A 12,221-nucleotide genomic window follows, 5' to 3' on the forward strand; every position below is an offset into this window, starting at 1 on the left:
ATAGACAGAAACCCTAAAAGAAAACGGCCTTGTTTTACGCATATCGAGGAGGAGTCAACAACTTTTTTTTTTTTTTTTTTTTTTTTTTTTAATGCCTCCAGCCAAGCAAAGAATTTCATATTGGCCTCAACTCATTGTACGTGTAAAAATAACCCTTAGTGGGGGAAAAGCGCCGCGCACATATTGAGAACTTGAATAAATTACGTCGGTTTATCCCGGTCAATTACCTCTGAGAGATCGGGATGCTTCCTCCGTCTCGTACCATAAGCGTAAACATTATCTTTGTAAGAGTGAGAGAGACGTTATACCACTCCGGGCCAGGGGGGCAATATAGCACGGACCGGCTGGATGACTACGCCGGATGGAAGCATAACCGGAAGCGTGGCAGGGACTTTCCCTTTGACCTTCATCCTGCTCCATGATCAGCCGTTAAAGCTTTCCTCAATATTGCAGTAATGTAACAACAAAGTTAGTTTTTTAAGATCAGACAGATCCCAAAACATTCCTTACACACAGTCACTGAATTAGCATCTGTGGCACAAATAAGCTTCAGGGACTGACTTGTTTTTTTAGAACCGACCTTTGACACGTGGATGTTGGCTTAATTTTTACACAAAGAGAAATTTGACCCTAATAAAAGAAAAAAAAAAAAAACAACACAATACTGTGGTGAATACTTACCTCACCGTTGATGGGTTTTTCAGCTATTTATTTAGAAAAAAAGTAAAACACGATACAAGGACACAATGTACATTGCAGAGTACATGAATGGGAATTCCTCCTCTCTATACTTACACTCCTCCCTAACAAATGCCAAGTCATCATCTCCATATTGTGTGTCCCACTTTTCGAGTTTCACTGAAGTGTGCCCAAGATGTAAAACAATGTATTAGTTATTAAGCCCCCGTCCCCGGTCTAACAAGATGCCATTCATGTAAGAGACTAATAATGTTTTTGAACCTAAATTGTGCTAACGCAGTAACGTTAAAAATAAAACATAGCAGAACTCATTTTTGTTGGACACAAGAACAACTCAAGCATATTTTTCGGGAGCCGGAACTAGGGCTTACAAGTTTGCCGTGTCCCTGGGGACCAGTGCGAGGTTTCCAGACACTCCCACAGCACAGACTTTGCTATCCGCACAGAGCGTTTCTGGTGTGGCTAATGAAAAAGAGACAAAACAGCTCCCGGTAAGCATGTCTGTTGTAGCCTGTCCTTTATAAATATCTCTTTGATTATTCAAACAGTGTTTAAATTGTGACTCCAAAAACATTTCATCTATGTTAAAATATACAGATATATATATTTCAAGTTTTTAGCTTAAACAGACTCTTGAGCAAAATCCGTAATGGCATAACCAGTGTGCAGCCTAATGTACATCTTTTAAGTGTATGTTTATCAGTACATGAAGCGTATGTCTGAAAAGAGTCCATCATTTGTGAATTTACAGATTTATTTTTTTAACCGCAGTTTTCACAAACTGTGGATGATGAAATTATTGTAGAAAATGTCTTTAAATTATCGCTGTTTCTACTTACTGAGCTACTTCTTTACTATGTGAATAAACAATTTGAACAAGAAAGGGTTTAAAGACACATTGAAGCAAAGGTAAAAACTCTGTAATGAAATTTATGTGACCGCTCTTCTGAAATCCGACAGAGAGTGAAAATCCAAGAGCTGCTGCAATCCTCCGCATTAATGATCTGTCTGTTTCTCTCCGTGTGTGTGTGTGTGTGTGTGTGTGTGTGTGTGTGTGTGTGTGTGTGTGTGTGTGTGTGTGTGTGTGTGTGTGTGTGTGTGTGTGTGTGTGTGTGTGTGTGTGTGTGTGTGTGTGTGTCCGCGCTCACAGAGGAGAGGTCACAGCAGGAGTTCCCTGAGTTGACACGTATGAACCATAAAGTCAGTTTGGACTGAGGAGCAGTTGGTAAACTACATTCAGTGTAGACAAAATTACTTTTTTATCCAATCCATGCATAAGAAATCAAATCACTGTATCACAATGATTTCAATAAAACATTATTTTATGGGGACAAATTACCGTAGATCATTAGTAGGGAACAAAAAAAAAAAAGGAGGATCGCATCAGCAATGGGAGACAGAAGTTTTGACACGTGCTTGTAACTTAAAACACACACACAAAAAAAAAACAGTTACGCCTGGTAAGATTTATGGTATAAACCAGACTTTCACAGTGTGCATCTTTACAGGGTTTTTTTTCTGCTTTTTGTTCACTCCTAGTGTGATTTAAAAAGCAACAACCACAGAGCCCACTAACTATTAGCCGCTTTTAACCCCCCCCCCAAACAGTCAGTTGACTGAGAGAAATGCAACCCATTATTGTGAACGCTGAAGGAGATGTGCTCCATAGTCAAACTTATATTTCCTTAACTTACATCCTATGTTCTGTTTATTCCCTTTGATGGAAAATTGGTTAAACCATTGCTCAACTTATGTACGAATGACGGCACATAATTCTGATGAAAAGGAAACTGACCCCGTAAGCACTTTGCAGCTGAGTCGAGGGCTCGTGGAAATAAGGTCAGGAGGTGTCCGGCGTGAGTGCGGCCTGACATTCCATTTGGGACAGCTGACAGACTCATTAGTGCAACTCTGCAACTGTGAGCAGCAACTCCTGTATACTGAACATAAGAAAAGTAATGTGTAGTGCTTCTTTTTTTAAAAAAAGCCAAGATTCCAGGGCTCATGCTTATATACTTCAAAAACAGCTTAGTTTAGCCGGTTTGAGGAGTTGGTTCCCTGGTCCAGATATTTGGGATGGTTCAAATGCCGAGTCTCCAAATGCAAACAAAAGGATATTTTCCACATTATTTCTTAAATGTGCATAAATGAGATCTAGATTTGATGATGATGATGATGATTGATGATGAGAGATTTAGTTTTAATTTATTTATTGTTAAAATACATTCACAAATGTATCATAATTTCACAAATATTTGTCCGATATTTGAAAGATTGAACTGTTAAATTCAAATGTAATGCTATGGAAAAATATATAAAATGATTCTTATAAACTTTTTTTTACATGAAATAATTATTATTATTATTATTATTATTATTATTATTGCTAGTTAGGGCGATCGTGGCTCAAGAGTTGGCAGTTCGCCTTGTAATCAGAAGGTTGCCGGTTCGAGCCCCGGCTCGGACACTCTCGGTCGTTGTGTCCTTGGGCAAGACACTTCACTTACCACCTACTGGTGATGGCCAGAGGGGAATTATAAAGTGGAATTGTAAAGCGCTTTGAGGGTCTCAAAGAGTGCTATATGAATGCAATCCATTGTTATATAAACCAACTGTTAACTGTATATTTCTGTACATTTAAGTATTATTATTCATATTGCCGCATTCATTGACCTTGTTTATAGGTAATTTCATTGTTTAATCACATTGAAATGTTCCTAATTTATTGTTTAAAAGCACTTGAAAAAGGCACAATCCCATGTAAAATTAGGGCAACAAACTGTATTGTCACTACTGGAAATAACCGTATTTTCATGAGAAAGTTATTTTCTGTTATTTTTGGTATTATTTTGGTGCCCCAGCTGCCGGAATATTACTGGTTTTTTTAGGATATTTTTTTTACGGTGTGTAATCACTGAGATTTAAAAACCAAAAAACGTCGACAGACAACAGATGCACAAGATCATTGATGACAGTCTTCCTTTGGTATTTTGTTTGCTCACTAAAGCACAAATCTTTTTCCTCACTCTGGATGAGGACTGGATTAACTTTCAGTGAACCACCAAATAAACACATCGGTGCTCTCTTTCTGTCCACACATATAGCAGCACTGCTGCTGTCATTCTGTTCATATTTAACAAAATAAAATGCAGACATCAGTGTACACATTAGTTTTTGACTCTGTCACTAAACAGCCAGTCCCTCAGGATGTCTGCACCCTCTTCTCATATTAAATCATTTAAAGAACGTATTTAAACATTGCACTCAACAACAAACAAAAAGTCTCTTTAAGGGCCAAACTGCATTACATTTCTTCACGTCAATATATGAGCCACAAGCAGGAATGATGGGGGCTGGAGGTTTGAGACCCCTGCTCTAAAATGACTGGCTCAAAGCAGGAAGTTGCTGAAAAAGCCACGGCTCATATTTATTTCGTTGTAATGTCATCAAATCGTGATGCAGACCCATTGTCAGTAGCATAAACTCAGCCACGTATAACATTGCAAAACACCTTGCTACGATCCTTGCACCTCTTGTGGGGAACACTCCACACCACATCAAGAACTCCACCGATTTCACCGACAAGGTCCAGAAACTTACCCTGGGTCCAGATGAAACCATGGTGTCCTTTGATGTAGTCTCTCTCTTCACTTGCATACCCACCACGGAGGCAGTGGAGACTGTCAGAAAACGACTACAAGAAGACAGCTCCTTAGAAGACAGGACCAACTTCACACCCGATCAGATCTGCACACTGTTAGACCTCTGCCTTACCACAACATATTTCAAATACAACGAAGGCTTCTACAGACAAAAACATGGCTGTGCCATGGGCTCCCCCGTGTCACCTATTGTAGCCAACCTTTACATGGAGGAAGTGGAAAGGAAGGCTCTTGGCTCTTTCAAAGGAAGAGTACCCAGCCACTGGTACAGATATGTAGATGACACCTGGGTCAAAATCAAGACACGAGAAGTGGAATCCTTCACTGCGCACATTAACGCTGTGGATAAAAACATCAAGTTCACCAGGGAAGACCCAAAGGATAACTGTTTGCCTTTCCTGGACTGCGCCGTGCACATTGAAGAGAATGGCAACCTCAACATTGAAGTTTACCGGAAGCCCACACACACGGACCAGTACCTCCTCTTTGACTCACATCACCCTCTGGAACACAAACTTGGAGTAATCAGGACCCTACAGCACCGGGCAGAACATGTTCCCTCTAAGCCTGAGGGAAAAAAGAAGGAACACACACATGTAAAGGGAGCACTCGAAACATGCGGCTATCCTAACTGGGCGTTCATAAAGTCAGCAAAGAGGCACAGAAAAGAAGATCAGACACCAGCGAGGGAGGATAAGAAAGACAGACGCAACAACGTCGTTATCCCCTATGTAGCCGGTGTATCAGAGAAACTTAGGAGAGTTTTCTCCAAGCACGACATCCCAGTGTACTTCAGACCCAGCAACACACTCAGACAGAAACTGGTTCACCCGAAAGACAAAACTCCTAAACACAGACTTAACAACGTGGTGTATGCTGTACAGTGCAGCGAGGAATGCCCAGACCTCTACATTGGAGAGACCAAACAGCCACTTCACAAGCGCATGGCACAACATAGAAGAGCCACTTCCACGGGACAAAACTCAGCAGTTCATCTGCATCTAAAGGTCAAAGGTCACTCTTTCGAGGATGCCAATGTTCACATATTGGACAGAGAGGACAGATGGTTTGAAAGAGGAGTGAAAGAGGCCATCTATGTCCACTGTGAGCGACCATCTTTGAACAGAGGCGGTGGTTTACGACACCAACTTTCTGCCATCTATAATCCAGTTTTCAGTTCCCTCCCCAGACGCCTTAATGCCCACTCACATCCTGGGCCATCTGTCCTCAGGAATTCACATGACAAGGTGGGGCCAGGTTTCACAATGGGCTCACCCGAAACCCGGGCTGATTAGGTCCCACACCCGCTTTCACACCTTGGCTCATGTGATTAGAGGATCATCAGGGGGTCCTTTGTCCCTCTTTGGGGGGATACTCCCACTGGTTTTAAATCTGGGACTCTCGGCCATTTGACCTTAGAACTGAAGAAGCTTCTCGGATGAGAGGTGAAACATCTTCAAGCAACTTAAAGAAGTCCAGACGCTTTTCTTTGCAAACTCCTTTGACTACGATGACCTGGATGACTGAGAACCTTCACAGACAAGACTAGTAGTTTTTCTTTTTTTCACCCTGATCTGTTTGACTACATGTGGCTTATTCCAAAAGCAATATTAATCTCGCAAGTGTCTGATCAGAATGAATCTTTTTTGTGTCAACAGATGTCCATCAACAGTATATGCTGTCAGACTTACTGTATCATTTAGTTCCGGCAGCTGATACACCGAAACACTGTCTGTTAATGTCAGCTCAAATGACCTCAAATGCTCAATGTACCAGCATTCGTAATTCCAGCAAAACAAGGAAATGGAATTGTTTACAAGCAGAAGATATTCAATCCTGCTGAATGTTGGAAGTCCTCCAGTCTGGCCTGCAGAGACAAACATTCCATTTGCATACTCTGTTCCATTTAGGGACACTTTATGAGTGGTGTATATGTTTTGGCTGTCTGTCTTAGTCTTGATAAAATCTTGTGCTACTTGAGGCAAAGTTGCAACTTGGACACAGGTGACACTTGAAGCTTGTGCTTGCTGTTTGAAAAACAAGGGTCCATTGAGATGATATGCCATCATATGCTGATGCCTGGTTGCAAGTGTTTTCAAAACATTCTTGAAGTTCTTTGTATCCTGAATAACACCTTTGAAAAAACGATGTTTTCCCTCAAATCTCATGGTCCACAGGTTAATCAAGGGACCGAAGTGCTTTGTTAGCTCAGGATAATGCTCAATGTAGTGATGCTTGGGTTTGAGCTTAAAATCAGAAAACACTGTTTTAAGGCCTTGTCTGTGCTCCTTTATTTTGGTTTGCAGGTACTGAATAGATTCTTCTGTGAAAGATGGAGACAATACAAGCTGTACAACTTCTTTGAGATCCATCATTGTAGCCCATACTTCATCTTGCTCATGGACTTTACTTCCCACCATAAGTGGTATTAATCTCAACAGGGTGGATTTTTCATGCCCGTTTCCCCCAATGCTTAGCTTGGATGCAAAATTGTTGGGAATCGGTTGGGGTTTATCAAGTCTGTCTGAGTGCTGGTATAGAAAAGTGTGGATTTTTGTATTTAGATATTCCAAAGAAAAATATTTTCGCCGAATCAGTTCTCCAATGCACAGCGCCAACTCCACAGGCACAATCCCTTCAAAAAGATTATGCAGTATATCTGGTGGGAAACCAGTGATGGGATGAAAGTGCTGCAGTGCTTTTCTGAGGGGACAATCATCTCTTACACCGACAATGTTTAAATTATCTTCTTGTACAGTTTTTTTCCACAAGATCGTGACACTCCGTTGTTCTCATGGTGAATTCACCTTCAGAAACTTCAGTGGTCCGCATCTGATCTGCAGTGCAACAGCAGAATCTGCAAAAATGATGTGCTCTGAAAGACTGGACAAAGCCCGCAAGACCATGAGCAGCTAAATTATCAGCTGCCACAAAGAGCACAGAACCCTTGATGCATTCACCAAGGGTTTCTATGAAGAGGCCCTCCTGCTCCAGAGTTTGCAAATCTTTCAACAAAGGGGAAAGAACATTTTCCTAACCATGCTTCTGCAGGTCAGAAACTTTGCACAGCAAAGCTAGTTGTATAACATGTAGGCTTGACCTGTACTGACTTGGTAGATTGGCAAGTAACCAATAAACTGCAGTAAGTTTGTGGATCTTTCTAGTTGTGCCTAAAGGATTGGCTGGCTCAATGTCATCCACATACAAAATCAGTGACAACCTCAGCTCTCCGGCTGCTGACAGAAACTGGTTCTCTTTGAAATATGTCCCATCTGTATAGGACATGTACACCCCAGGTGGTGATTGCTTAGCTTCTTTGATTTTATCGAGAATATCAGTATTTTTGAACATACTCTGGAGCATCTGCAATACTGTGGGACCACTAGAACCTAGAGAGTATTGGACAGGCATTACTAGAGGGTAATGGCTCCTCACAAAGATTTTTCTCTGCTTAGCAGTGGATAACTCTGCACCTGCTGTAGCTGCATTAACAAAAACATTTGTGTTCATAACAGCTTCCACCAACTCATTCAGTATGACTTCACTCACTGGCTGACTATGCTGGTGCAGAATGTTGGTAATAGAGTCTCTCACAAGAGGTTTGGACAGTGAGAATATCTGCAACAAGTCATCAATGATGTTCTGTATTGCTCTCTCTGACACATGAAGAACACTGTACATTTTTAAGAAGAGGGAAGACAAGTTGTTTTTTAACTGATTTTGCAGTTCCTCAGTGTCATGTGTGGACTCGGAAGGATTAGAGGAAGGACTTCCAAGTTCATAGTCATAGTCTGAGGGACCAGCATCCTCATATTCAACAGTTAGCAGTTTCTTTAAGGATAATTACACACTTAAAGGCTGAAATATCACCATCAGGATGACACCTACTTCTATGGGTATTGAAGGAGGAATACACATTAGTACTGTAGAGGCTAAGCCTACGCATGAAGCCACTGAGGTGGTCGTTAACGGGGGGGGGGTGACGCGATGTCACTGGTATGTATGAATTAAGTAAAACAGTCCAATAACTCCAGCTGTACTTATCTTGTCCTTTTTGTTCTTTATTCCAATATCCTCTTGACATAACAGCGCAGCGGTCACAAACTGTTTGCCTTCGTACAATCACGACACACCTGACGCCGATTACATGCGTCTACCTTAAATACCTTTACATGAACAAAACAGAAAAAGGTGACCTCTAGTGGCCACATAAGGTATTAACCCAAAAACGGCTCCTACACCCCGGCCCCTAATTCCAATGGCTATCAGACATGGCAATTCTAATCACAAAGAAAATAAGGAGCCACTAATACAGTCTACTTTAGACATATACATTCACATAAATAAACATAGGTAATACAGCACTTAAACACTTTTAGATTACAGTCTCATGTAACAAGCAAAGTTTAGTTACAGGTCTTTCCAGAATATTAGTCTTTGTTTTTAAACGTGCAGATCGCACATGTCCATTTTTGTCATGAATAGTTTCCAGAACTCTTCCAAGTGGCCAGGAACCACGTGGTGCAGAAGAATCCATTATAATGACTATATCTCCAGGTTTTAGATTCTTCTTCTTTTGGTTCCATTTTTGTCTCTCCTGTAACAATGGCAGGTATTCGCGTATCCATCGTTTCCAAAAAAGATCTGAGATGTACTGAGCCTGTTTCCATCTTCTCTTCAGATACATATCCTGAGGGTCAAATAGTCCGGGTGGTAAAGATGGTTTTCCTTTCATTAGGAGGATGTGATTTGGTGTAAGTGGCTCTAGGTCTTTTGGATCATCAGAAAGCTTTGTGATGGGTCTGTCATTCAAAATTGCTTCAATTTCACACAGAACCGTATTCAATCCATCGTCGTCCAACTGTTGTTGTTGAAGGACGGATCTCAGAATCTTTCTGATCATATGCATTATCCGTTCCCAAATGCCACCATGATGTGATGCTCCAGGCGGATTAAAACTCCATTTTATTCCAATGTGTCGCAAAGCATCCGCTATTTGGGTATGTTTCAGCGATTCAAGAGCCTCCCTTAACTCTCTGTCTGCTCCAACAAAGTTGGTTCCATTGTCCGATTGGATGTGAGCGACTTGACCTCTTCGACTCACAAAACGGCGCAAAGCATTAATGCAGGCATCTGTGCTTAGAGAGCTAGCCACTTCCAAGTGCACTGCTCGGCTGGCTAAACAGGTGAAAATGACTCCATAGCGTTTAGCTGTACCTCGTCCTCTTTTCACTTCAATAGGTCCGACGTAATCAACTCCGACATTGGTGAATGGTGGGTTATCTGGCAAAATTCTTTCTTTGGGTAAATCTGCCATCTTTTGCTCCAAGGCTTTTCCATGATATTTTCTGCAAAAATTACATTCTGCGATAACCTTCCTTACAGCTGAGTTGGCCTTTGTGATCCAGTATTTTCTCCTTAGTGTGGATAAGGTGTGGTTACGACCGCTATGCCCAAGCTGCTGATGAATGTGCTTTAGGATGAGACTTGCTACATGTTGATCCTTTGCAAGAACAAAGGGATGCTTCATTTCTTAGATCCTTATCTTGATGATAAGGATCTAATCTATAAATTGAGCTATGCCTGCTCACAGAACCTTTCCCACTTGACAACGCAGCAATCTCCTCTCCAAATCTTTGTTGCTGGCAAAATCTAATAATGGCAAGCTCAGCTTCCAGAAGATCCTTTGAAGATAGTCTATACAGCTGTGGTTTCTTTACTTTCTCCTTTGTAGTACCTTTACGAATTGGGTTATCCAAGTTAGGTTGCGGTCTTCTCTTCTTGTCTCTCATTGAACAAAGGATTGCCTTCAGTCTAAGGAACCAAGCAACAGCAACCTTGAGCCTTCTCCAGTCTGAGAAGTACACTATCAATTGACATGTAGCATCAAGCAGGTCTTTTACGCGAGTAACATTCACTGTGGCCTCACTTTTGACTTCAGGGTCCTCTGGTTCTAAGGAGCATTCCATTAGATTGGTTGGCCAATCACTTTCTGGCTTCTGCAGAAAGCTTGGTCCTTCGATCCAGCGACTGCTATGAACAATGTTCCCAGCCTTGAGCCCTCTTGTAGCACCATCTGCTGGATTTTCCTTTGAGCCTACATATCTCCATTGTGATTGTTTAGTTGCAGTTGTAATGAATGAGACTCTGTTTGCCACAAAGGTAAGGAATCGTTTATCCTCATTCATTATATATTTGAGTACAGATGTACTATCTGTCCAAAATACGGATTGCTCGAGTTTCATTCTCAACTGAGCCCTTAACATGAGATCCACTCGGACGGCAACTACAGCGGCTGTTAGTTCCAGACGTGGAATAGTGACAGGTTTTAGAGGTGTTACCCTTGCCTTGCCCATCAAGAATGCTACGTGGATGGATTTCCTATTGTCTTGCATGCGCAGATATGACACAGTTCCATATCCAGATTCACCAGCATCTGAGAAATGGTGTAGCTGTGCATGTGAGACAGGTCCAAACTCTCTTGGTTGTATACACCTTTTAACCTTGAAATGGGAAAGCGTTTGCAAATCACTGAGCCAACTTTTCCACTTTTGCAACATGGTTTGGGGTATTGGTTCATCCCATCCCAGTTTCCTTTTGCAAAGCTCCTGCTGCATTCTTTTGGCAGGCAGCAGGACTGGTGCAAGAAATCCCAAAGGATCGTAAATAGAGCTTGATATTGACAACATTCCACGCCTAGTACAGGATTTTTGAGGAACATCCATCTTGAAGTTGAATGTATCAGTTTCCACACACCACTGCAATCCCAGAGCTCTTTCTACCGGAAGTTTGTCTCTGTCAAGATTTAATTCTTTCAAGTCTTTAGCCCTGTGTTCCTCTGAAATACTTTGCAACAGGGTGCGATTGTTACTGACCCACTTGGTCAGTGTAAATCCTCCCCTTTGACAAAGTGCTGAAAGATCTTTGACCAAATCTACAGCATCTGAGGTGGAGGCCACACTCTTTAAACAGTCGTCCACATAGAAGTTCTCTTTTATCGTTTCACATACCTTGTCTAGGAATTCAGTTTGGTTGTCCTCAGCCGTTTTTCTCAAAGCAAAACTGGCACAGCTCGGGGAAGATACTGCACCGAACAGATGAACAGTCATGCGAAACTCAATTATGTCCTTGCTCAGATCTCCATCTGGCCACCACAAAAAGCGCAGAAAGTCTCTGTCCTCTTTGGCAACTTTAACTTGATAAAACATTGCCTTTATGTCACCCATAAATGCGACTGGATCCTGTCGAAACCTAAGCAAAACCCCAAGCAATGTACTTGTGAGATTAGGACCCTGTAAGAGCTGCTTGTTTAATGATGTCCCCTTGAATGATGCCCCACAGTCAAATACAATTCTTATAGATCGTTTTCTGGGATGATAAACTGCGTGATGAGGAATGTACCACTTCTTTCCATTTTCACAAGCCAGCTGCTGTGAAGGTATTTGCTCTGCATATCCATTACTTAGCATGTCGTCCATGAAGTTTTATATTCTTTATGCAACTGTTCATTGTTGAGAAGTTTTCGTTTTAGACTTTGCAATCTTTGTTTAACTATGGAGAAATTGTTTGGCATCTTTATGTTATCCTTCTTAAAAGGCAACTTCAAACAGTAGTGTCCATCTTCCATTGTTGCAGATTTTTCCATGATCTTCATGAACTTAAGGTCCTCCCTTGACAAACCCTTTTCCTCTGTTACCTTTTCATTAAAGTCATAGTTATATTGACTTTTCAACATTTCCTCCAGGTTACAAACAGATATCCTATTTACAACTGTTGGTGGGTGCTCGCTGTCCAAGTTGCTTTTACCATCTTCCATGGGCCCATTTATGACCCAACCCAATGCTGTTCTTATAGCATATG

General features: G+C 41.5%; 1 protein-coding gene across 1 annotated transcript; it reads right to left on the bottom strand.

Annotated features, from left to right (window-relative positions):
* Positions 1–1,059: 1,059 nt before the first annotated feature.
* LOC112846031 (uncharacterized) lies at positions 1,060–11,114 on the bottom strand. The gene is made up of 2 exons (XM_025905255.1): positions 9,953–11,114; positions 1,060–1,161 (listed from the first exon to the last, which is right to left on the bottom strand). The coding sequence occupies exons 1-2, from the start codon at positions 11,084–11,086 to the stop codon at positions 1,060–1,062; spliced, it is 1,236 nt and encodes a 411-aa protein (XP_025761040.1). The 5' UTR covers positions 11,087–11,114.
* Positions 11,115–12,221: the final 1,107 nt, after the last annotated feature.

This window comes from Oreochromis niloticus, linkage group LG3 (genome assembly GCF_001858045.2).
Source record: "Oreochromis niloticus isolate F11D_XX linkage group LG3, O_niloticus_UMD_NMBU, whole genome shotgun sequence".
Classification (NCBI taxonomy): Eukaryota; Metazoa; Chordata; class Actinopteri; order Cichliformes; family Cichlidae; genus Oreochromis; species Oreochromis niloticus.